This window comes from Lethenteron reissneri, chromosome 27 (genome assembly GCF_015708825.2).
Source record: "Lethenteron reissneri isolate LAM-NWPU_2019-01 chromosome 27, ASM1570882v1, whole genome shotgun sequence".
NCBI classification, from domain to species: domain Eukaryota; kingdom Metazoa; phylum Chordata; class Hyperoartia; order Petromyzontiformes; family Petromyzontidae; genus Lethenteron; species Lethenteron reissneri.
In genome coordinates, this window is record NC_083805.1 from 4,647,270 (window position 1) to 4,674,457 (window position 27,188).

At 49.0% G+C, this 27,188-nt stretch overlaps 1 protein-coding gene across 1 annotated transcript in view; it reads right to left on the reverse strand.

Moving 5' to 3' along the window:
- LOC133348410 (solute carrier family 2, facilitated glucose transporter member 11-like) overlaps positions 1 to 26,544 on the reverse strand; it is a 60,217-nt gene extending 33,673 nt beyond the window's left edge. Inside the window, exon 1 of the mRNA XM_061561202.1 lies at positions 25,803 to 26,544. Coding sequence (XP_061417186.1) covers positions 25,803 to 25,910 — 108 coding nt within the window. The 5' untranslated portion in view covers positions 25,911 to 26,544. The remainder of the gene's footprint in view (positions 1 to 25,802) is intronic.
- Between the last annotated feature and the right edge of the window lie 644 nt (positions 26,545 to 27,188).

A 27,188-nucleotide genomic window follows, 5' to 3' on the forward strand; every position in this document is an offset into this window, starting at 1 on the left:
CCAAATTTGTGACCCCCCCCCATGTGCGTGACGTCATTTATGGACGGCCCCTTACGTACGTATGGCGTGAAAGAAGTTCAACGCGACTTGGCCTTTGCGACTTTGCCCGCCCGCGGCGAAAGAGACGTCCCGAAGCTCAAGGCTTCTCAGACGATTCACACAAAGCACTGATACATCACAAGCTCAAAAAGGGGGAAGGGCATGTATGATAATCTCCCTTCTAGGAACTCGGGGGGCGCTTTGGCAATGTCTTACCGCAACCGTCAGTCGTTTACCGCATATTTGTTTAAGAAGGCGATGAGGGGGCGGGCGGGCGGGCGGGGGAGGATTCCGTGGGTGGATGAGGTGAGGGGGAGGCAGCGGTGTGATAAACAGTCCGAAAATGTGGAACTGGGCCGATGGATAACCTTTGACCCTGCGACCTCCCACCAACGACTTCATCGTTCATCTTGAGCGGCGGGGAGGGTGTGTGTGGAAAAAGCTCAAGAGGTTGGCGCTTGATACATTCCTGTGGTCGACTGCGGAGGCGTGGGCAGGCAAAGAAGCTGTGAAAACGCGGCAGCCTATTTGCACGGCCACCCCCACTGCACTACGAGAACAGCAAGTCGCATACAGCGACGACGACTCAAGTCTCAGATTCCATTATTAAAAAAAAAATGTGCTCTTGGCCCCCTCCGTCAATCTCTTCTCTCTCATCTCGCTTTACCCTCTGACACATTGTGTCTCGCTCAAGCACAGTAAAGGCCTCCTCTTGCAAACCCTCCAGGCAAATTCTAGATTTAAAGTTTTCGTGATTGCAAGGGTCCATACTCTTGGCTTTTTTCGGTAAAGTCACGTAGGTGAAAAATAAAATAAAAACAAATTGAATCACGACGTTTCGGAAGCAACGCAAGCTTCCGTCTTCAGGTGGAACCGTCACAGCAAAAATACCTGTGTCAAGTGGAAAGAACTATAAGACACGAGACTATATACAGATTAATGGGAGGGGGGGGGGGGAGCCAAGATGGGCCGCAAACTCCCCTTCTCGGCTTCTGCTTCTGTGGTCTGGAATTCTCTTCCAACTCCATGAAGTTGAGACTGTACTGCCCCTGCCCCCCCACCCTCCCCCGTGAAGGGGCCTGGAGATTCGGTTGCATGTCGACTCCATATGAATGTTAACTGTATCCGTGCAACAACAACCAATCACCGAGCACGGCACGACGACAAACACACACACGTTGAACTTCTTTCGCACCGTACGTAGTCGACCGTGCTAATCGGAGGCGCGGGGAGACGCTTGTGCAAGGCTCGGTGCGCACTTCGAAAAGATAATGCGTCTAAATTTCGATTTAAAGCTTTCGTGACTGCAGGGATTCATCTTCATGGTTCGTTCGGTAAAGTCACGTAGAAGGGATATAATAAAAATAAAACATAATACAATTCTCACGACGTTTCGGCTACAACGCAAGCAGCCGTCCTCAGATGAAGAACAGGGCTGTCGGAAAGACAGCGTCCGTCGTGAGAATTGTATTTTAGGTTTTATTTTTATTATTTTATTATTTCCCTTCTACGTGACTTTACCGAAAGAACCAAGAAGATAATGCGTGTGTTATCTATTAAGCTACTTATTCTAATTCGAGACGCAAAACGTTACACCTCCTGGCTTTGGCATTCCTCGGGAGGCACCGATACAACCGACCATTGAACAGCATCGGAAAATATCAACAGGCCATCATCACACACGTCTCCTTCATAAATGGGACGACGTAAAAGACGAGCCGCTGTCGTACGATCGTTTGCCATGCGAGCCGAACCATGGACTTGACCGTATTGTAGTCCACAGTGGCCTGGCACTCCTTCAAAGTGGGAAGGATCAGCAGCAATACTACGCGAAGTCTCACCCCGAAGACCTCGACATTGACAAAGCTCCTGGGAATATTGCCATCGCACATGCAAGAACAGAGTGGAACCCGAGGGGTCACTTCTGTTCGCATGCAAAAAAGTGGCTCACCGGGTGCCAACCGATACACGACAAACATCCTGTGACATGGCGGTGACATCACCAGGGGGGAATTCCCAGGAGTTATAGGGTGCTTTCATACAGTGCTAGTCAAACATACATACAGCCCCTTTCTCCACACGCCAAACGAAAATCCGCGAGCACATCTGTCCAGCTCGTGCTGTTGCAGGTAGGTGCTCGCTCATGGTTCGGCAACTGAAATTCCGTAAAAAAAATAAAATCCCTCAATATTTCAAGAGCCCGCAATGCAATGTGGTGGTCCTCAACAACGTCAGTAAGCGGTCCCTAAAGAGCCGCATGAGGCTCTGCAGGTCGCAGGTTGATAGCAACGCCTGTGCTCGGTGGACCATTGCTGTCGCATCATCGCGAGGGTTGGCGATGGGGCCCGGCTTCGGGAGGGCCTTTCCGCCCCACCAGTGGATTTGCCCATTCGGTGAAATGACGAATATTTCGCTCCGTCTGGCCTTTTCGGCCTTCTGGTTTCAATGTTTTCACCAGCGGGTTGTTTGTGTGCAGCAGGAAATCTACCAGACCAGTTTTAGTGACGTATTCATGTATTCGTTTACACATCTGATTTTGAAATTTATTTCGTTCGCGTTATTTATTTTAAAGGCTCGACTCTGCTGCTGTCAGGCCTACTAAAAAACACATTTATTTCATGCGGTTAGAGACGCCTCGTCCGATTATTTATTAATAACCGACGAGGATATATGTGCCTCCGCTAATGAGCATCCCAAATTGATGTGCCGTTGACAGGGGCAGTCCTGTTCGCTGCGGTTTCCTGTGGCAGTTTGCGGGTTGAAGGTTGAGGAAGCCACAAAGTCCACCCCGAGGGCTTTTGCCGTGGGAGGCGATAACGAATTCAGGTGCATTCACAAGGGCCACTGGAATGCGCTAGCAGTTGCTTCATAATCAGTGCTTTATCTCAACGATAGACCCATACACACCTCCCCCCCCCACCCCATAGATTGACAGAGACGCATAAAATTAAATACTCACCGCAGAATAAAACGAACAGACCCATAGACTCAGGTCGAGACCCATATAGCAGAGGTGGGACAAAGTCATTGTTATGCAAGTCCAAGTCGAGTCTGAAGTCATCAAATTCATGACTCGAGTCTGACTCGAGTCCAAGTCACATGACTCGAGTCCACACCTCTGCCATATAGTGAAATGTGTAATATTCAGGTTGCACCGCAGCCCATTCATTCAGCAGCTCCAAGTAGACTGGTCTTGTGGGAGCCCAGCACCGGTTGTTCTACTCCCACCACACGGGTAAGGAATCTACCAATTATGAATGAGTTCAACCTGCCCTGGTGACGAGCCGAGACTGGAAAACCCGGGGTGGGGACTTTGTGCCTCTCGATCCCGGAGTCCCCTTGCGTGGGCCCTCCCCACCCCCCTTTAAGTGCCCCCCCACCCCCTCGTCCCCCCCCCCTTACGTGCCCCCCCCCCCCCACGTGCCCCTCCCACCCCCCCGCGCCCCTCCCCCACCCCGCGTGCCCCCCACCCCCCACGTGCCCCCCCACGTGCCCTTCGCCACCGCGGCCCACGCTGACGCACCGAGAAAGGCATTTGTGTTTTTGCCGTGATAGCGCAACGTGACCTTTGACCTGCACAAGATTAGAAAAAAAGACCCCGATTGGACATGGTGGTGCTGGAGGGGGGGCATCATCTGTTGCTGTGTTTCACGACCGCCGCGAATTTTTGTTTTGGTTTGCGTTTCATATCCAGAGAAATTTCAGGAGCAGCTGCAGCAGATGCCGATGTAATATATATACAAAAATTTTTTTAGACAAATGTTTACACATCACACTGTGGCCAAAGAATATATGTGAATAAAGCACACATACAGGAAGGCAGTCGGCAAGGTCTGAAGATAATAAAAAATTAAATGCATAAAAAAAATCATCCAGGGGTTTATTCTGAAGAATCATATTAATGTACTAAATCATACAACTGACAGAATGTCTATTATTGTAATTTATTGAGGCAATACAAAAATATCATGCAATAAAAGTCTGTGCGTAGATTTTTATATCCTGCCATTCAGGGTCTCAAATACACGAGCACACACGTACACACATCCTGCGCGCACACACGCGCAACAAAGACAACATATAGATCTCTGGAGCAAGTGCTGTTATAGCGAGCATCTATGAAGCGCCGTGCGGCGTACGAGGTGGTGCTGCGGTCAGGATCCCGCCCGGCCGTCTTTGTCTTCCCAGTACTAACATTTACACATTTAATAATTTACAGTCGACCTCGTGGAGGCCCAGGAGGACCCGGCAGGCCTCGTACCTGCACGGATGCTCGCCACTGATGTTGGCCGTGAGCTGGAATTGAACTCGCGTGTTCGGGTTTGTGGCACAGTGTGCTAATCTCTACGCTACTGCTTTACATGAAGACATGCAGGGCATCGCATGATTATAAGGCGCGACGTTATTCACCCCCCTCAGGATTCAGGGCTGCATTCGATGCAAGGGTCAATTGTTATTTTGATATTTTGGGGAATGTATTGGTCTCTAGTGGCTGGTAGTGGTTACATGAACCCATTACATACACCACATACGCATACTGATTAATGATTACACAAGGGATTTGAAGCAACTCAATGGGATTAACCTAAGAGACATCACCTTGACTCAAGGACTGTGGTTTGGGTCGGCCACATTCCTTTAAGGGATGATATATCTGGTGGTCGAGACTAAAGAGGGATTGGCAGCTAAAGGAGTGAACAAAGTTGAGATTAAATCCATCGCAGATATGGAACAACGAATGGACCTGTTGCATCACAAGACCGTGAGAGATGCACATGGTTTGGGGAGGCCTTCATCCAGCAGCGGATGGACCATTGAACGATGATGACTCTAATCTAGATTTGAAGTTTTCGTGACTGCAGGGATCCATACTCTTTGGTTCTTTCGGTAAAGTCACGTAGGTGGAAAATAAAATAAATTAACTCACGACGTTTCGGGCGCAACACAAGCGTCCGTCATCAGGTGGGACAACCACAGCAAGAAACCATTGCTTTACCGAAAGAACCAAAGAGTGATGATGACTCTGATGGTGAGATTAATAATAATAATAATAGTTCAATTTGTAACGCGCGCAAATTTGCAGACGTAGTGGCCGCAACTCAGAGGCGCGGAGCCAAGCTCAGAGTCGCTCAAAAGCATGTGATTGTAGAGTTGAGTTTTTAAGTCTCTCTTGAAGGAGGCGATTGAGGTGATGCTGCGAATGTGCAGAGGGGTATCGTTCCAGACTGTTGGGGCTGCCACCGAGCAGCAGCGCATAGACGTGACCGTCCTGGATCTTGGTATCAATAGGAGGTCGTGAGTCGCGCTGCGCAGGCATCTGCAACGATCGATAGTAACGTAAAACGACATCCCGTGCATTGAGTTCGCAGAATGCGCTACACGGTGGGAACAGACGGAGGTGCAACCTGCGCGCATCAATGCGCCAACAAGGAATCCCAAACATCGCCGGAGTCAAAGCGCATCGCACGTTTTGGAAACGGTGATAAATGATTAAAAAATATATACAAAGTGTTTACCGCCAGGCTCGTTTCACTCAGTGTGCCGTTTTAACGCTGACTTAGCCACGTTCCTTTAAAAATGCTGATCGACGGCAATGAGCGCGATTACATTCAAGGGGTGTGTGGTGGTCATGAGACGCATGGAATAAACAAATATCGCGTGCGGTTGACAGGGGTGGGGGTGGTCGCTGGCGGGAGCGACCATCAACCTTCGAGCGAAAAAAAAGCCGGCGCTTTAAACTCGTCACCGCCACCATCGTCATCATCATCATCATCATCAGCCGTGACCAATCCACTGCTGGATGAATGCCTCACCCCTCGAGCTTGTAGCCGTCACCATCTCTCACGATTTCCGCGATGTCATAAACAACAACAAAACCCGTCATTGCTACCAAGTGGCGGCGATGTCACCACGGCGCTTCTGCCAGGCTCGGTGCATTTTGAGGCCACGTGAAGGGTCGAAGGCTCTCCCCGCTGGCAGGAGGTCACGTGACAGACCCAGTGTGCCCTGGGTTGACTGACCGAGGCGACTGGCAGATGTTGTAATGCACCAAAAGCACCTGCACACGGGCGGTTTTCATCGGCTCCATCCCGCTTAGAGGACGCGATCTCTCTCTCGGGCGCGTTTCCCCCTCCCCTGCTTGGCTGCTTTGAACCGGCGGACGTAATAACCCGGCCGGAAAGACGGGCGACGGATCCTGGGTTGTTCTTCTGAACGCTTAGGAAGCCCTTTAAATTTCGTTTGAAGGAGCAGATTTGAAGGTTTCAAAAGCACAATGTTTGGGGATGAAAAATAAACACAGCTACCAAGTTGTGCTACTTAAAAAGGCACTCAAATGAACAGCGTCAACCAGGGCTATTGCAATGTCAGAATAATAAAATAAAGCAAGGTTCCGTAGCAGAACAGTCATGTGATGAAACAAAAGTCAAAAGAATAATAACCTCTATTTTATAAGTGCCTTTCATATTGAAGTATCTCAAAGCGCTGTACGTAGAAAAAAAACTACATTCCCAAATATAGGTAAAATCGAAGCGAAATAGAAAGGTGAAAATAACGATATAAATGACACCTCTAGAAATTCCAATAAAGTTTAAAAACTATGATGAAAGTGAATAATAATAATTACAGAGTAATCAGACAACGCAATTGTTTTTAAAATATTAAGTTAGAGGGAAAGCCTGCAGTACAAATAGGCGAGTTTTAAGACACGATTTAAAAAGTGACACAATGACACACAGAATCCCAAATGGGCTAAGGGGATATTCGACAATCGCAGAAAGCCTGGCTGCAGAAAAGGCTCCGTCTCCCACAGAACATCACGGTCTTGCCTTTGGAACTTTGACGAGTAGACCAGAATCATGCAATTTACCACCACAAAGTGACGAATCACGTTGTGTATATGTATATATACAAAAAAACTCGACAGTGTTGGGGGGAGGGGGGGAGCAAATGTGAAGCAGTGGTGGGTGTAGCGTGGTTGGCAGGGCCACTGGTGCAAGGAATTAAATGCCCCCCCACTCTACCCACCATGCCCACTTTCATAGGCCGGCAACACCTGAACATCGGTGCACACACATGCTCAATGGCGAAGCCACTGGGGGGGGGGGGGTATGAGTATAAATGACCCGACGGATTAGCGGGGGCTACGCTCTGCAATCGTCACGTTTTAGCACCGCCACGAGATGGGGCTTCTCCGTGGCTCACGAGCGTGTGGCGCTCTCGCTTGCGCCGCACGCGATCTTGACGTTGCAGAAGTAACCATCTGTCCACTTGGCTTTTTGTGTGTGTTAATGGACGCGCGAGGATACAGAGGTATTGATTTTTTATAAAGTGGCGCGCAATATTCCGTGCACGCACGATCCGTCTGGACAAAACGATACCTGGTTAAATACCGTCGCTTTCCGTCAACTTGAAAGCAGTGAAGTGATAACCTCGTTGTGCTTACACCTTGGTTATACGATAAATCTACCGACCCACCTACCCACGCACCCAACCTATCTACCCACACACCCAACCTCCCCATCCATCTTCCTACCTACCTGGCTCCATCTACTCACACACCGTGGAGTCAGAGCATGCACGCATGCAGAATATTTAACAGTACGAGTGAAGGGCACCATATCACGACCTTTAAAAACACAAGGCGGATTAATTTTTTTAAACAATCATTTCTATTGGCTTTCCGAAATAAACTGTATGAACTACAGAGCCCGTAAAAATGTAAAATGTGGGGAGGCGCGTTGAGTTCAGATGCACAAAGATGGCAAACGTCAGTGGCAAGCGATAATTTATAATCGGAGCTGGTTCTGACCGTCTCCTGGCTTCACCAAACATCGCTAACCAGCGGTGTGGTCAAAGAAGTGTCGGTCTGAGAACAAACTCAGACGGACACTGCAGGGGGGGGGGGGGAGAGGGCTCTCAACCCACAGCAGATTGACAAAGAGATTGTAAAAAAAAAAATTACAAGAATGAATTATCATAATTATTATAATTCAAATTACCAGCCGCACTTGGAAGCACCACACCATGGGCCCTGCCGGCTCACGCGCAACGGTGATCTGCATCTGGGTCGCCACTTTCACCTGCGTCTGAGCATTTCCGCCAATCTTTGTGGCGCCCGTACACACACACACACATCGAAATACCGCAGCATGCCATTGCGGGGCCAACATTCAGATTGCCAACAAGCTTAGAAAGAGGAGGAGCAAAGAGGAAGGAAAATAAAATACGATCGACTTTATGCAACAGTGGGTGAAACTAAAACAGCGCCTCAGCAATATCATCCCCCTCCGAGGAGCACGGCTGTCTCCGTACGGTGCACGAAAGATGTTTAACGTCGCCTACATAAATGCGACGTTGAAACGCCGACTCGGCAATGCGATAAATAAATAATAAATACTCCCAACCCCCCCCACGCGTTCAACGGGCACTCGATGGACACCCCCCGTGGGACTGAGTCCTTGCCAGCAGCTGGTATGCAGCTGGCTGGAATCTGGGCCTAGGCTCACACCACCACCACTACCACCCCATCGCAACAAACCGTAGCCCCGAAAGTCCAACACACCACACACACGCGGTCTCCCAGCGTTTCAAGCTCCCAACTGCGATGAAAAGGCACGCATCAGACATGTCGGGTTACTACAGCCCTTTGTCAATCCACTGCTGGCCGTGCCGTGATTTCATTGGGGTCACCTGACCACCATACTTCACCACGCTGGTCAGTGCGGTGTTGGGTGGCTCAGAACCGGCTTGGAGATCAAACGCCACGGACGTTTGTAGCTGCGGTAGGGAAGTTGAGCTCAGCACACCGCGGTCATTTTTACTATCGACAGTTCACATTTCATAAGAGGTTTTTTTGGTTTAGATCGCGTGAATATAAATGTGTCGTTAAACTCGCCACTACCCGAAACGGCCAATTAGTAAGGGGCTTGTCACGTAAACAAAACGTGCCAATTCGTTACCAGTGCAGCACATCGGTGTGCGGGAGGGTAAACCCACCGCAACATTTACAATTCGAGGTTCATATTGGTGTCCCTCAGAATAGCTTCGACTCCCGACGGACTCGTTAAACATCTTGCGTGATCTGACGTCGTTATCCCAAACACTCATTTGCCAGGGCGGATGACTTTCAAGTTTGTTGAACTTCGTTTGCACCGCACGCAGCCAACCGTGCTAATCGGAGGTGCGGCAAAGGGGCGTGGGCGACAAAGAAAAAGTTACTTTCCTCGAAGTCATGCGCTCCCCTCTTTCCGTTCTCTCGATGTGCTTTCAAACGTTTCTGTAAATTAAAAATGTGGCCCACACCCTTGGCCAGGGAGGAAACGCCCGTTTTTTTTGTTGCAGAAGCCATCATCCAGGCACGTGATTACCGACGGACACTTGTCAGTCGAGTGGCTAGGATTCGGCGCTCTTACCGCAGCGGCCCGGGGTTCGATTCCCGGTCAGGGAACAATTGATTGGCACCTCCGATTTAAGCACGGTTGGCTACGTACATTGCGAAAGAAGTTCACAAAGCACACACACACGGACTTGTGCCTGCGCGTGTCGCCCCAGAAGAGTGAACCGCAGCCTAAACTCTCTCTTCTCTCTTCCCCCCATGAGGTTTATTTTCCCCCTACTGCAGATCGAATCCAGACGAGGTGTCTCCGTCAAAACCGCGCGCAGCAATCCTGCAATAAAGTTCAGCATCACGCCGCCGACATCGATACAAACCGATTCCCGCCACCCGCACGCAGACGCCAACTCCCGCAAGAGTCCCGGTTAAAACCTGGACAGGTGGCAACCCCGGGGGGCTGCCCTGTTATTCTTAGGAGGGTCCGCCGTTAATGCTGCGTCGAGCAGTGTTTGTTCGTGGGGTAATCGCCCCGTTGTCTAACGAGCGGCAACTGCCACGAAAATAACTCGAAGCGCCACGCTGCCACGTGGCTGTTGTGTTTCCACCGATCCGCTTTGCCAGCGAGGGAGGGCTGGGGAGAGAGCGGTGACGTTATGGTTGCCACCTCCACTGCTTCTACCTGCAGGTCGTCCTCTTTTTTCAGGTAGCCGCCCTGGGATAGCTGCGAGTCTTCACACGGAGACTCGCGAGAGCCAGGGCTTTGTCAGCTGAATAGTAAAAAAAACAACACTAAAGGCTTCTTCCCCCTCTTCCTGTGTTTTCAGATGTTGCTCTACCGACGTTTCGTTCCCAGCATTTTGTACCTCAAGAGGTGGCGACCTGAAGTGTAGTATTGTACAGTCAACAGTGGAGTTTTGTTGACAGCATTGGGACAGGGGGAGCAAATCCTTTTCCTGGTGTCCAACATTCTGGAAACACCTTGCAACTCTTCCTAAAACATCTGGCCAGGGTTGAAGATTATCTCTTCCTCTTCCTTTTTCTATTCTTCTTCTTTTGTACGGCTGCTGATGTAGATGCGGAGCAACAACTAACAATTTCACATTCAGGTGGTGGGGCGAGATAACCGCGTCAGGGGCAGTGGAGCTTATCGATGCGATGCCTCCTTAGTATTTGTGGATCGGGCATTGCGTCGTTTTTTTGTTTGTCCGGTCTAGTTCTGGGTGACCACAAATGTTCCATTTGTGCATCAGGCATCTGCGTCTACTGCCATGGTTTGTGCAGTGGATGGGGTTTAGGGTGGACCATGAGCTTAGACCAAAATATCCTCCAGAGGGGCTCTCTTTCTCGAGCCCCCCTCTGGGGGAGGGCCTTCCGCTGGCAGTGGCAACGAGCAAGCACATTGCAGGGCTGCATCCTTGACCCTTACCTCGTGACGAGCTGACCCGGGAGTGACCGGGTGCCGCGGTGGCGAGATGTTAACTGCCTCGCCTGTTATACAGGAGGTCGTGGGTTCGATCCCGACGCCTGCTGTATATTTCGAGTTTGCGTGTCTCTCTCTGCGTGAGTCGCGTGGATTTTTTTTGCCCGTAGTCCTCCGGTCTTTCCCGACACATTTAGAATCAACGTGCGTTTCAGAGTATTTGGCTGCTATATATTTCCTGGAGATAAGCTGCTTCGTTGAGCTATTATTTGTGGCCAGGTTTCGTCTAAAAAAAGATCTATATAGCTCAGTGGGCCTTACCTGATAAAATAATAGTTTTACGTTTTTTAGACTGGTCTCACGTGTGGCTACATACAGCGTGAACAAGCTCAACATACATACATGCATACCTGTAGAAGTTGACAGGAAAAAAACTTATATTTTTTGTCCTTTTCGTTTCGTTTGCTTACTAATATTTAGGCGCGTGGGCAGAGTCGAACACCCGCGCACGTGTGTGCTAAAATGTCGCCTGGGTGTCAGTTAAAGATAAAGCGCGCTTTAGAGACGGAGCCAATATCGGGGCACGCGGCGCTCCATTCACCCTAGCGTCCGAATTCAGAATTCTCCTGAAAAGAAGGCCCAAGACTGAGCGACGCTCTCCTGGGTATATACGTACGGTGCGATAGAAGTTCAACTTACATAATACTGTCAATGAGTTTTTTAGAGTACGATCACCACAAACAGTATACTTTGCAATTACGACCACTGGTTCCACTTGCCGCAGTCTATTCATGCCACTTTTTTAGGATCACAATAAAACGGTGGGTTTATTTTAAATGTTACTGTGACATAACCCACTCACAGGGCTTGGGTGTTGACTCAATATGATGAAATTCCGATCATAAATGACCTGGCAGCCCACTCGTGGCCACCTTCCAAGTTCGTAAACTTATTTTATCTTAAAAAAAAACTCTGACAAGCCTCCACTAGTATCAGCCACAGCTCTTTGCAATCTTCCATAGCTTGATCAAATTTCACGTTTATTTTCTTTGACCAGGCGTAAACTCGGCATGAGCCTCATCTGAAAGAGTGACCTGGGGCGGGGGGGGGGGTTCACCAAAATGACAAACAAACAAAAAAATGACCACGAAAAAAACAAGAATAAATTACATTGCATATGTAAAGTAGTAACTCGGCGGGAGACGTCTTCACGGGTAGCACACTCTTTATTTTCACCAACTTGTAGTTACACGGATGACTAACACCCACTTCGTTGCACGGGTGACTGACACCCACTTAGCTACTCGGGTGACTCACACCCACTCAGCTACACGGGTGACTAACACCCACTTCGTCGCACGGGTGACTGACACCCACTTAGCTACTCGGGTGACTCACACCCACTCAGCTACACGGGTGACTAACACCCACTTCGTTGCACGGGTGACTGACACCCACTTAGCTACTCGGGTGACTCACACCCACTCAGCTACACGGGTGACTAACACCCACTCAGCTACACGGGTGACAAACACCCACTCAGCTATACTGACACGGGCTCTTACGCCCCGTAGCCTTCCGGGACACACCCAGCCGGGGGTGCCCGTCTCGGCTCTGGGTACCACCGTCCCGACCCACACGGGCGTCGGACTACGGGTCCCCCAGTCTCGGCTCCGAGCCACATAGGGCCCCGGTCCTCACAAGGACGGCGGGACTAGGGGTCTCGGGCCACTACCTCCTCCACCCCGTCTTCGGTCTTCAACTGGTGAACACTCCCCGAGTGCTCTCGCGCGTCTCCCTTTATACCCCTCCTGCGGACGTCGCTGAGAGCACCCACTTATCTGACCAATCACTGCGCACTCGCTACGATCCTCTTTTCCCAGCTTGTGTGAGCGCGCCTTACCACCGGCGCGCGCGTCCATGCCCCGCCCACATCGCGTGCCCAACCCCGCGCCCCGTGATCCATCACTGTCGGCGCACATCAATACCACCACTACACATACAATAAAGCATCTTTATACAATGTAAAGCATCTTTATACAATGTACTCGAAGGGCTGCGATATTGCTAAATCGATCGTTCGGCTACACTTCCATGGGCGTTCTCAGCTAATTGTCCCATCGATGCGTCCCATAACAACAACACGGCGCTGCCATCCGGACTATGTGTGCCAAGGACCTCCAATTAGCACGGTTGGCTACGCGCGGCGCAAGAAGCAGTTCAACACACACATACAAGAATGACAGCCGTCTCTGCTGTATCGTTTAGTTTTTTTTTTATCCAGCGTAGTTCATGGAAATCGCATCTCATAATCGTTTAGGAACTACAGACAAGCAGCCAGGCAGTGAGCCGGCATTAACAATTGCCCAAGGTCTGCAGTTCTCTATGTTTTAAGGATGTTTTCAGCCAATTAACGAGTGCTTATGCCATACGACGAGCACGACTGTCTGTTTTATGTCGATATTCTCTCTTCTCGGTTTACAGTTTGTACAGTATTTTCTCGTTATTCGTGAGGAAAACGTTCCCAGAGATGCTCGCGAAAAGCAAATTTCAAGGATGATGATGATAATTGCCCAAGAAATATCGTACGTGCATCGTCTGCAGATGTTTCTAAAGCTTTTCCCCTTCTCCATCTCTCTCACCACTTCGTCTCGTCACTTTATTTCTCTCGATGCAGTCCCGTAGCATTCCAGACGCGATTCGCGGATTGCCAAAAATCACAGACGCCAAGTTTGTGTACGACGGGGGGGGGGGGGGGGGGGGGATACTGTACACGTATAACATTGCACCATGCCATATGAAATAAGATCGTATTAATGTCAAGACGTACGCAACACCGATAATGTCATTTATACGAGGCACGCTTAAATTCTCTGGGTAAGAACACTCGCCATACAGCGCGGTCCAGGTGTCTTGTGACCCCCCCCCCGCCCGCCGCCACTTCATTTACAGAGCATTTTCGTTCCTTTGCTTATCCTTTTATGTTTTCACACTCATTTGTACACACAAAAAAAAGTTCTAGAAAATTAAACGCGGGTCGCAAGACATCTCAGAACCGGAATATTTATAGTGGAGGAATCCGAAGAGCTATAAAGTGATTTTTTTTAACAGGCATCTGGACCACCCCTATGCACTGCAGACCAGGGACTTTAACAATCGATGTTCACAACTCTGCTCGCATCGCACGCGCGCCCGCGTCTAGCGAGTTTGTGAAAGATTTCTTCAAAGCGCTCTGTGTGTGTCCCCCCCCGCAGTTTTGCGCTGCCAATGTACATTTCGCAGCGGGAGGGGAAAACACGTTGGCGACACGTCGCTAAATGTTTGATATTTGCCTAAAGAATGTGAGACCATGTTACACAAGCGTCACTCGGCACGCGTCGACTTGAGTGGCTGCGAACAGCTGACGATGCGCCCCAGCACCGGCTCCAAGATTTGTTTGTCGAGGTCTGCTGCTGCTGTTGTTGTTTGTCTGACATAGCAGATGCTCGCGTCAGTTATGAAACGGCTGCAGCGCTTTTAGAAGAAAAAAAAGAAACTAAACTGAACGTGCTAATGAAAAGCCGCGGGGCAATGTGCCGTGAGGGGCAAGGTTTAAAATCTGTGCGAAACGTCCGCTACGATCTACAAAAAAAAAAATCAGAAACTCGGACGCTGCCAAGAAAAGCAAAAGCCTAGGGGGGCAACGCGAAGAATCGCCGACGAGAAACGCAACGCTTGGAATCACACCGCGAGGGGGAGAGCAAAACCAACACACACGGGGTGCGAATACAAACTCGGAGGGCTTGTATTCGCCTTCGAAGAAAAAGTCACATTTGGCAAGACAGAAAGTTTGTATTCGCCTTCGAAGAAAAAGTCACATTTGGCAGGACAGAAAGCTTGTATCTTCTTGGTTCTTTCGGTAAAGTCACATAGAAGGGAAATAATAAAATAATAAAAATAAAACATAACAAAATAACATAATAAAATAATATTAGAATGTAATAAAATAGTAATATTATAATAAAATAAAATAATATATAACGTATTTTTTATTATTTCCCTTCTACGTGACTTTACCGAAAGAACCAAGAAGATGAATCCCTCCAGTCACGAAAGCTTTAAATCGAAAAGAAAGCTTGTATTCGCTTGAGAAGAAAAAGTCACATTTGGCAGGACACGGGCGCTGGGCAGGGAGGACGGAGGACGAGACTGAGAATCACGTGGCGGCTAACGGAGAGACGCCCGCCGAGGAGACGGAGCGATGAGATCGGCAGGAGACACGCGGATCGCTGCATCGCGAGAGCGTAAAGGATGGCGGTGATGGCTTGAGAGGGGGGGGGGGCGTTCATCCAACAGCGTATAGAGCAAGGATGATGATGGTGGTGGTCACGATATTATTATTATTTCGCTGCTACTAAATTTCTGCTTTTTTTAAATGGGTGCGCATTCTCCGTCTCGTAACACGCATGCCAATATAATTCGGAGTGTTTACGTTCTGGTAGCAGCGAGGCCTGGCATAATGAGAGTCGGCTTGGAGTGTATTGTATGTTGACTCGCACACATCATTAAAAGGGTCTTAAAAGCCACTCGCTCTAAAATCAGTCCCGGCAGTAGGTTTCCTCACAATGTAAACACCCCGCTGATTAGAGTGATGTTTTGATGGTGTAACTAATGGTTAGTCTCCAGACGAGAGCTGTACAGTCAAAACGCATCTCAGCCATATTCATATCCGGAATCCCTTCACGGTGCCTCCGAATTAATTCATTTCTTATCCTATTATCCACGCCATGATAATTGCCATTATACTAATATTACCACTATTTTTCTTTAAACCAGGCAAGGCCCACTGAACTACCTAATATCTCTTCTTGGTTCTTTCGGTAAAGTCACGTAGAAGGGAAATAATAAAATAATAAAAATAAAACATAATCAAATAATTCTCACGATGTTTCGGCCACAACGCAAGCAGCCGTCCTCAGGTGAAGAACAGGTCTGTCGGAAAGACAGACGCTGTCTTTCCGACCGAAAGAACCAAGAAGATGAATCCCTGCAGTCACGAAAGCTTTAAATCGATACCTAATATCTCTTTTACAGAAGCCACAAACGATAGCTCAACAAAGTGGCTGATCATGTGGAAATCTATCGCAGCCAAGTATTCTAAACGCGTGATGTTGATTCTCAATGTGGAGGGAAAAACCGAAAGGACCCGGAGAAAAAGCTACACGACCCACAGGGAGAACACGCCAACTCCAAATATACAGCCATCAGGGTTGAGATTGAACCCACGACCTCCGGCGAGGCAGTTAACATCTCGCCACCGTGGCGCCATGCCATGGACCGATCCAGAGGTGAAGGTGACATTAATCTTATTATCAGAACCTTTGGCACATATTAGTCACTCGGAGTGGCCTCTGATAAATTAATCTTATCCAAGCCTTCGCACGGATAAGAGGATTGAGGCCATGAAGTGGCAGAAAAATCTATCCTGTTATTCGCACCTTCATGTGAATAAGGGGATCAAATCCGGACGGGGTGTGAATTCTCATCCCATTCGGCGAGTATATTGCTCCAATACGGGCGATCCATAATTGGTTTCCTGGAAGCATTTTATCAGAGCCTTCGTATGGACAGGAGTAATTTCCCAGCGTGTTTTATCGTCATTTTGAATGCGAGAGCAGGCGGGTATTTGAGCTATAAAATGCACCACACTGCCAAATGGATGTGTATTTTATGATACCGTGAGCCATGAAGTGCTTACACGGCAAACTCACAGTGATGGTGGAACTCAAATTTGAGAAGCTTGACGAAAGGCCACTCTTGTTGCCAGTGTTTACGCCGATATTTGCTCAGTGGTAGCCTGGCCAAGGCTACATTTTACGATCATCCAGGCGAGATTGAGAGATGGGGGTGGGGGGTAGGGGGTTTAAGGGAGCAGCAGGGAAATGCGGAAGATACAAATTATTTGAAAGGTATTGTTTGAAGACCAAGAATTAAAAAGCCAGATGAGGTTTTTTCCTGGTTCTCACCGAGGCCCTCTTGGATCAGAGGCTTCGGGAAATCTTGGAATTCTACACCACTCCCATTCCGCCTCTCTCCATGCCTCCTGATTTAGTCTTCATCGACCATCGCCCCGACCCTATCCTGGGTATGTGGCTCACGTTCTACGACATGTGGTTTTATAAACATGGCCAATGAATCAATAATTTAAAACGGTGCACAAAAATAGCATGGAGCGATAGATGCACGCTTGGAACTACACCGAGAGACAAGGAAGAACAGCACGTGGGATCAGAGGACAATTTTTATAGGGTTAAGGACAGAAGTCCACGGGGGCCTTGGGTGCAGGATGTGTCGCCGGAAGGAATGACGGCCGACGGTCAAGAAGATTGACAGCGTGGCAGGCAAGGCACGCGAGCTCAAACGGATTGTGACATCGTGGGTTCGAGATGGCTTCGGATCGGGGAGGGGCCTTTATCCAGCGGTGGATTAACAGTGGCCAATGATGATGATGATGATATCCTGGGAAAAGTGTATTTGGCATCAAATGGTCGTTAGTCTTCACTTGGGTGTGTGATGTTATGAAATGATGAAATGTCCCTTGAGGCAGAAATCTCTTGCGCAAACCACTTGATTTCTGGCAAAGCCCGTTTTTTAAGCTTTCATTTGCCATGCGGAGTTCATGACCTAAGTATGTTCAGATCTTCACTTTTATTCAGTAGCTGCTGACATTTCCCCCTGCTCTAGCATAAGCCAGTCAAACTTCTTATTCATAATAATAAGTTCCACTTGTAACACGCTGCACAATATTCCGTTGGTCTTGAAGAGAAACATCGACTCGGACGAGGTGCGAGGAAGAACTGCGTCTGCGGTGAATTCTGGTTACGGCTTCGGTGGGTGGCGTGGGTATACGGGGCACCCAAATTACGTTTCGACTCGGCCAAGAGACACGGGAGACACACGCAGCAGCATCTTGTACATAAATCGTGATATTTTAATGTTGTTGTCGAGTATCGGTTCGGCTCCCTTCAGCAAGGCGAGACAGATGCCGATGACGCGAACCTTTGAAGGAGGCAGCAGAAGACAAACCAGCAGGCTCGGTGCTTGGGCAGCAGTAGCCAGGAGTTGCGTAGATTTAAATGAATCTCAGCTCAGCAGAACTCTGCTCATCCGCGACGAAGTAAGGTGTGGACTACGCAGGTCCAGTGAGGGAACCATTCGTTGGTTAGGGGGCACCTCTGACTTCCACTGCGAGGGTTGTGCCACCTGGTCCTTGGGCTGCGAGTATCGGAGGGTCTGGGGAACATCTGAGCCTCGGGGCGACTTGCAAGTTACACCACCACAACTCCCACCACTCCTACCGCCTGTGGCGGTAGGCGTTAAGCCGTCACGCTGCACGTGCCCTCGCTGTGCCTGCACCTGTTCAGAGTTCTGTCCGCGATAACAAGCACCGTGGACAAGGGGGATGTCCATAAGGGAATATTTCTGTTTCTGCTCCAGTATGAGCCATGCATGCACCGCACACCTGTGTGATGTTTCAGTGTGTGTGTGGAGTGGTGGCGCAGCGGTTAGCACGCTGCGTTACGAACACGGTGGCCCGAGTTTTGATCCCCACTCACGGTCAACACCGGTGACGATTATCTGAACCGGTCCTGGGCCTCCCCTAGGTCAACTCAGCCTCAAATGAGTACCTGGTGCGATGCGTAAACATCGCCACTGGGGAGGCAGAGACGGCCTGGTGTGATGTTGGCCTGGTGTGATGTTGGTCACCCCCCCTCCCCCTCGTGTGTCGTCCCGGCCTTCATAGGTGCTCGCTAACAGCACTTGCCCCAAGTCTGTTAAGGCTACACGGGGGATCTTTGTCTCGTCTTTGTCCTTGGTGTGTGGTCGATACACAAGGTACATATTATCTATTAATAGTTCCAATGACAAACCCATCAAGAATGCGAACAACGACCTTGTTGAATCTCAGAAGATAAGCCGGAGTAAGAATGTATAATGACATGGTTGTTATCGGCCGCAAGCATGGTCAAACAACACCCCACGATTTGCAAAGTGTTTGGGAGGCCTTCATCCAGCAGTGGAATTACAAAGAGTTCTAATCACAACTAGGTGCCTAACCACACGCACACAAACGGCATCTAGGCGTGTACACAGACGAACACCAGGATGCGTGTGGGTGGGCGAGTGCCTTCAACACAAGGTACACATTCTTATTCTTAGGTTTTTTCGGTAAAGTCGCGTAGGTAAAAAATTAAAATTAAAATTGATAAAGTAAAATAAAAATAAAATAAAAATCACGACGTTTCGGAGGCAACACAAGCCTCCGTCTTCAGGTGGAACCGTCACAGCACTTACTTGATACAGCTATCGTGCTGTGACGGTTCCACCTGAAGACGGAGGCTTGTGTTGCCTCCGAAACGTCGTGATTTTTATTTTATTTGTATTTTACTTTTATTAATATAAATTTTAATTCTTTACCTACGTGACTTTACCGAAAACACCTAAGAATATGAATCCTTGCAGTCACCAAAGCTTCAAATCTAGAACAAGATACACATTTGACCGCACAAAAATATCCAGGAGGCTTTTTTGTAATAATTCAAACGAAATAGGTCCAGACATGAAGCACGAGTTAATGGGCACGCTCAAGATCACCATCTCTCGGAAGGTGCCTTGCTGGGTCAAATTTGTGTCGAAGCGGAGTCAAAACTCGACACGGATTCTCTCGTAGCAGCGACCTCTTTGTTCAATCCTTGCGATGTCGGTCACGCTGCCCATATATAGAGACGGGTGTTTTTGTGGCTTCACTGCAGTGAGTCCGCATAGCGCTCGAAGGAAAGTGATACAACACCAAAAAAACCATGGGGGGGGTGGATGATAAACTCGAAGGGTGGGCATGGTGGAGAGATGTTAACTACCTCGCCTGGTATGCAGGAAGTCGTGGGTTAGATCCCGACCCTGACGCCTGCTGTATGTTTGGAGTTTGCGTGTCTCTCTCCGCGTGGTCAACGTGGATTTTTCTCCAGGTCCTCCGGTTTTTTCCCTCCATATTTAGAAACATGCGTTTGGAATATTTGGCTGCGATAATTTTCCACACCACCAGCCGCTTTGTGGAGTTATCATTTGTGACCAGGTAGGTCACTTCTGAAAATGAGCTATATATACCTCAGTGGGCCTTACCTGGTCAAATAAAAAGTTTTAAAAATGTATAGTTTACGTCGAGGTTGGCGAGTGAGCCAGTGCACCGGCTTTACGAGCAGCCTGGCGAACATTTTTGCCACTCTGCGATTGGGATCTATGGATGCAACGTGCCTCACAAAGTTACATTAATATCACCTTCATCACCATTATGATTGAAGCGGGCAGTGGCCTTACCACGTGGGCCGCGGCTTTGAGATGGGACCGCGTCGTTCTCCCGTGGTCGCACCGTGGGCTATTCCTCGCATCCCATCGGGGTAACGGACGGCCGCATCCGCCGTGCGATGTTCTGAGGAAAGCGATTCGGCACCAGCCGTGATATTCGGGGCGAATTTAAAAAAACCGGAGGAGATTCTTCTGTGCTGGCGGGAGGAAGAGGGGAGGTTGGCGATTTATTAAGCGCTTGATCGGAACGTTGTGGCCTCGTGCCTGGTTTGTTTTGCATTGATCGAGGGGGTGGGGGGGGGGGGTACGCTTTGATGGCTCGCGCTCGATTTAAAAACGGGGCCGCGGGGGGGACTTCAATCCGGAAACGGGGGACGTTCGTGAAACTCCTCTCGAAGTCGGTAGTCTCGGGGGAGTTGGCCCGGGACGCCGGGTGGGTGTAGACGCGACGTTCGCGTGTCCCTTCTTCCGAGTGTCGGGGGGGGGGGGGGGGGGGTGAGGGAAACGTGGGATGGAGTTCCGCGTGCGGCCGGGATTAGCGAGGGACACCGCTGGACGCGCAGCAAATAACCGCAAGATTCGGACACATTCAGCGGACAATGGGAGGGCGACGCCGGATGGATTGCCGCATCGCGAGAGAAGCGAGAAATGTCGACGGACTCGGGGAGAGGCCTTCATCCAGCAGCAGATAAATCGTGGCGGGGGGATCGCTGAAACAAACTAAACAATGGGGGGCATTGCCCCCTTCAGACATACCCAGCAGGTATGCGTTTAATTTTATTGAAGAGGATATTTTAACATGTTGTCTTACGTTTTTCCCACTGCAATTCTACGGTATCTTTGCAGGTGTCTGTAAAAAGCTCGAGTGTATACTGTGCGACGAATGAGTGTCAAGGAAGGGGACGTTCAAAAGGGAACAAGAGGTTTAGAATGCTCGTTGTGGTGGTTGCTGCTTACAAGTAAATCACTGTCAGGGGGTGTCTACAGAAAGCGGTTGAGGCTTTTGTCAGCTGTTCCGGCTGTTTTAAAGTATGAGTGGTCACAAGCGGCATTGACATCTTAGAATCTGTGATGCGCGCAGTGTCCGTTCGTGTGCTCTCAGAGAGAGAGAGAGGAGGGGTGGGGGAGAACGATGATGAGGCGCGGGAAAACCGCAAACAAGTGGGAAGGGAGCCAGAACCGGCGCCAACAATTTCCCCAAAGATCTGCGGTCCTATATTGGGATGTTTGTCCAACTCCACTAATGATAGTGTTTATGTATGTTGGGAGAAAACCAGAGACGGGGAGAGAAAAAGCCCACACATGCGAGGAGACAACACTCGATTCCCCCCCCCCCCCCCCCGTACAGATGGAAATGGACGGATTGGAATTAACTTTCCGTACATCCAGATTCTGGCAAGCCAGAGATGGCGACCTCGTTGCCCACAGGTAGGGAGGGGAGATCCACCAGCCCTCGCCGACAGAGTGCTGCACTGCGGGTGTGCAGCATCGCCACCAGCGCCGGGAATCTGTTTGTTGCTCAACCGTAGAATGCGAAGGGCAGCGGCGCTGTGAACCCGGTGACCTGGGTTCAATTCCCGGCAAGGGCTAGGTTTGGCGGCGAGGGAAGTCTGAACGAGTCCTGGGATTGCCACCGCTTTCCTTCACGGACCCCTCACCGGGCCAGCGTGGTGAAGTATGGACAAACCACCTCCGTGACGGACGCCGCGTGGCTTGACAAAGGGGCCGTAAAATATTGCGGCGCTGTTTGCCGCGTTGTCTGCGTAACGCTTACGCCACACTTTGCCTGCCCTGAGGTTTTATTTGTTGACGCTTACCAATATCTCGTACGCACCATTCGAGTGTGCGAGCTGTAAGCCGCTTGATAAAAAGAGATCTTCTTAAAGACGTGGCTGCAATGATAAAATAGTGAGTTTTTTTTCTTCACACGGACAAAAGAATTTCCCTGTGACCATTTACTCATAGTATTTGATTTGCCAGGCAAAACAGGGCCTTATTTATTCTACCCTTTTCCGGAAGGTGTGTGTGTGTGCGCGAGTGGGTGCAGTGACGCAGTGGTTAGCGCACCCGACAGTGAATATTTGAGCCAGTCCCGAACCTCCCCTAGGTCGACTCGGCCTCAAATGAGTACCTGACGCCACTAGGGAGACAAAGGCGGCCGGGTGTGGTGCTGACCACCCACCCCCTCGTGTGCAGTGTCGGCTTCATAGGTGCTCACTAACAGCACTTGCCCCAAGTCTGTTAATAGACCATACAGGGGATCTTTGTATTTTGCATACGGAGGTACATGCCATCTATAAAGTTTGGCAAACCGTCTGAAATCACACACGGTAAAAAAACCCCCAGTTAATACGGAAACACTGACGTGACTATGAAAAACGCAACATGACGCTAACACCTCTGGCAGTAAAAAAAGGCGTTTTTGGAATCTTAAAGCTGCTATATATATTTTTTTTATGTTCGTCAATAACATCACCACCCTTCAAAAGGAAAATATTTAATAGGCGACGTTCTGCTGCAATGTCCCTTTCTTCATTGCGGGATTTTATGGCCCACTGACCAAAATGTCTCCTGTTAAATGGCAGCGCGTGTTATTTGATGGATGTTTTTTTTGTTATTTCAAAGTTTCAGGAAATATTTTTTTTCATAGCAGACAGCACTGCTATGAAGAAGGGCCATTTGGCTGAAACATCGCCCATTTATATATATATTTCCCCTAATGGCCGATCTATGAAAAAAAGTAATTTTCGTTTTTTGTTATTTATGCTTGCGCACTCCTGCCAGACGCGGTCACAATTTATTTTCTTTAACGGTGGAAATAATAGATCGGTTTGTTCCGTTCTTAGCCTTAAGGCTACTACTGCAGTATACGCGTTGAGAACAATTCTTACCGCCATGTGGAATTGACTTGGCGGTGAAAACTCCATGATCCAACGTGATTTTTACTGTGCACCTTTCTCCTCGACCGCAAGTTTTTTTCTTTTCTGAAATTGAAGTTCAGTTCCTGAAACCTACGCGGCAGAATGTGTTTGTCACCAAACCCCTGCCCCCCCCCCCCCCCAAGACAGACATTGTTATTCACAAATCTATGGGAAAGTTTCACCACGCAATGTCGAACACACACCCACGTTAAAATATTTTTTTTACGTGTATGAGCGAAATGTATTTATTTCCTAGCCAAGGAGCGAGTCGCCGAGTTTCAAGACTCGTATTTTCCCCAAAGTATTCTGCAATGGCATCTTTGGAGCACTTCGAAATTAAACCCCACGCGTACTCAAATCTCCACACAGACCGATTCAGGAATCCGTTGCTGGATTCACGAATGGATCTCATGGCCACACTGCAGGGCGATCCCACAAGGAGCCGTATCGCAAACCAACGGCCACTACACCGAAACTTCCTGCTGAGCTGCCAAAAAAAATCTGTCGAGACCGAGTGAGGGCAATTTGGTCATCGCTTTAACAAGAAAAAATTAACCCGTAAAAACAAAGTTTTTCACTATAAATCCTTTATATGCGTGGCATCGGTTTTATTTTATTATTCATTTATGTTTTTCTTGAGTAAGAGTTTCATTTTTATCACATTGGTATTTTAAATTAAATATGAAAAAAAATTTTCCTAAAAAGTGGAACATTTTGGAAATTTTTTTTCACGAAAATAAATTGTCACGCACAACGAGTCTGTGTGCAAAATGTCAGCTCGATTGGATCACGGGAATTGGGTTAAAAAACGACCGAAAGATTTGCACGGTCGTAAGCGCGCAAGCAAGCAAGTGAACTTAATATAAAGGATTTAAAAACAACCTTCAGCCCAAAAGCCACAACTCTTTAACTCCGCTTCCTTGAACTCGGCTTCTGAGAGCCACTCCATAACCGAACCATATGCTCGAAACACTCTCTCGCGTGGGACCAGACACATTACACGTCGGGTTTAAAATAGAACGCGCATGCAAGCTTCTAATTATATACCGCACCTACCGCAAGTTGTACAGATACTTTACAGGCGTCTTACACTACAAGTATGGCAATCTCGTGATCTGTACACGAACGTAAACAACCACGAGATGGCAGTAAGAGCTACGGATTATTGAATCTATCTGTGTGGAGCTTTCTGAGTGTTACCCCTCGTGTGTGAGAGTTTTTTTAAGGGCACTGGTTTTACACCATTGGAACCTCATTTACCAGTAAAAAATATGATCATTGGGTTTTTACCCTTCTATCTGGCAACAAAACTGACACCTTTTTTTTTACAAGGAGTCATGTTTGCATAGACCACAATACCAATCAACTTCAAGGACAGTGCATACATTATCAGAGTTATGTTTTTTGTTTGCATTATGACTGCTGGTATTGTGGTCTATGCAAACATGACTCCTTGTAAAAAAGGTGTCAGTTTTGTTGCCAGATAGAAGGGTAAAAAAACAATTATCATGGCACTGGTTTTGTTTACGAGGCTCCTGCTCCATAGGGATGTTTTATCAGTTTCACTAACGAGTGGCTTGTGGATGGAAACACGAATACCCCGGAGGAAAGGCACCACGAAACAATAAACTCTGCTTAAATTCAATAAATCATCGCAAAATGCTGCCATCTCCTGGCCACCTCGTAGCGCAACGGTGTCATTAGGGGGCCGTCCATAAATGACGTCACGCGATTTTGGACGATTTTTGACCCCCCCCCCTCGTCACACGGCGTCATAAAAAGTCAGGCCCCCATCAAATATGACGTCACAAAGCTCTGCCCCCCCCCTCCCCCAAAACCAAATTTCCATTTTGAAAATAAAACATGCTTCAAATCGCTTTAAACTATTGTCATTGCTGTGCGTATTTAATGTGGCGCTGCACTCTGATGTTGTAAGAGTGTTGTTATAACAATTAGTGTTGTTATAACAATTCTATATTTATTTAAAGTTGCGTGACGTCATTTATGGACGGCCCCTAAGCACAATTCGAGGGGGACGGTCACCAAGAAACAAAGCAGTGCGGCGCGTGTAACTAAGGAAACAAAAGCATCGACTAAGCATGCCGATATATCAACGCCACGTGCAATATTTTTTCGTAAACTAAGATCTAAAAACGGTCTGGAAATCGGTGGAACTAAAGTAGAAAATACAAAATAGATGGGGGGTGGGGGGGCAGTGGAGGGAAGACAACAAAGACATACAAATCGCTTCTCGAATCGAGTGGTAACAGCTGTCACTCTCGTTACAGAATTAATTTGTGTGTGCAGCTCGAACCAGACACGCGGTCTAACGCCTGCGTAAGTGTGCAAGGCCACGCTGTCTCATACACGTGCGTGAAAACGCTTTCGTACAGGTGCGAGAACGTTGTTATACACCTGCGTGCACTGCACAGCCACAACCGTGGAAAGGGCCACCCATGTCACACCTGCAGAGGAGGAACAACACCGTTACACACCCGTGCAATAAACAACACGCCGCTGTTAAGACGCACCTGTGCAAATCCACAGGTGGAAGAAAACCACGTGCGCTCACAATTCCACCCACCCGGGTCATTAACAAAGTAACTAAGAACGGCCAACAAATCGACGCGTCAAAGTGAACGATGCGGCCGATACAATTTGTGGCCGACACAATTAGTGGCATCTCCACCGCGTGCCCAAACAAGTCTCCGACGGCACGCGGAACACGCTCGCGACCGCCTCTTACCGCGGCCGCCACGTGCGCTGGAGCGCCGCCACCACCACCACCTCCTCCTTCCTTGGCTGCGACCTGGCCGTCTTGCTCCAGTGGCGGGGCCCTTTTCTCCTCTTCCATGACGAGCAAGACGAAAGGGCTTTAACAGCGCGCGCTAATGTCACACTCTTCGTCGCCCGCCGCCGCCGCTGCCGTCGATGTGAATTGTTGTGAATTGTGCGCAGTCGCCACGCACAACTTGTTACGCACGCTCGCTCTAGGCCGTAATAAAACTGTTGCCGCCGGCTGGCTCATCGCCCGCAGCACTTTCGCTGCACATGTGGCAAGTTCGACACGGAGGGCTGGCTATACGGTGGGCGCTGCTTGCTGATGATAGCCGTAGTTGGTGGTTGTGGCTGTGGCTGCTGTTGCTGTGATCGCTGTTGTAACAGCTGCTTGCTGCTGTTGCTGGTGTCGCTGCGTTTACGTGGCGCATGGAGCAGCGGTCGTCACTGCTCGCGTGCGTTCCGGCATCATTTGCTGCTGGGCCCTCTACCGGCAGCACGAGATGTGCCTGCCGTGGTGTGTGTGCGTGTGTGCGGAACAGCCGTGGCCGCGTGCTGCTGTCCGCGTGCGTTGTACACGTGTCACACGCACCGTGCGCGCGGGTGAATATATACGCGCGCGCGCCTACGCGAGTTTGTCCGTGTGTATGCGCGCGTGTGTGTGTATGCCTGCGTGTGCCTCTGGTGTGTGTGTGTGCGTGGATTGTATGTCACTCCGCCCTCCGATGTTGGCTCCATTGTGTTGGGTTGCCTCCGCCCCCAAAACGAGGGGAGGGAGCGTGGCGGTGTGGGTGTTGGGAGGCCGTGTTTGCGGGGGAGGAGTAAAGAGGCGTGGGTGGGATGAGGGAGGGAGGAGGGAAAAAGACCCATATTTTTTGGGGTCTTTCGGTAAAGTCACGGAGATTGGTTCAAATGAATAAAAATAAACCCATCCAATCTACGCGACTTTACCGAAAGACCCAAAGAATATGAATCCCTGCCGTCACGAAAGCTTTAAGTCAAGAAAAAGCCCCACACTTTGAAGACGAAAAAAGGGGGCCGTCCATAAATGACGTCACGCGATTTTGGACTATTTTTGACCCCCCCCTCGTCACACGGCGTCACAAAAAGTCAGACCCCCCCCTCAAATATGACGTCACAAAGCTCTGCCCCCCCCCCTCGAAACTATATTTTCATTTTTTAATAAAACATGCTTCAAATCGCTTTAAACTATTGTCATAGTGCGTATTTAATGTGGCGCTGCACTCTGATGTTGTCTATTAAATTAAGTAGAACGTATTGTCTATATTTAAAGTTGCGCATATTGATGTGACGTCACATTTCTCAAACCCCCCCTCGTCACAGATCGTCACAA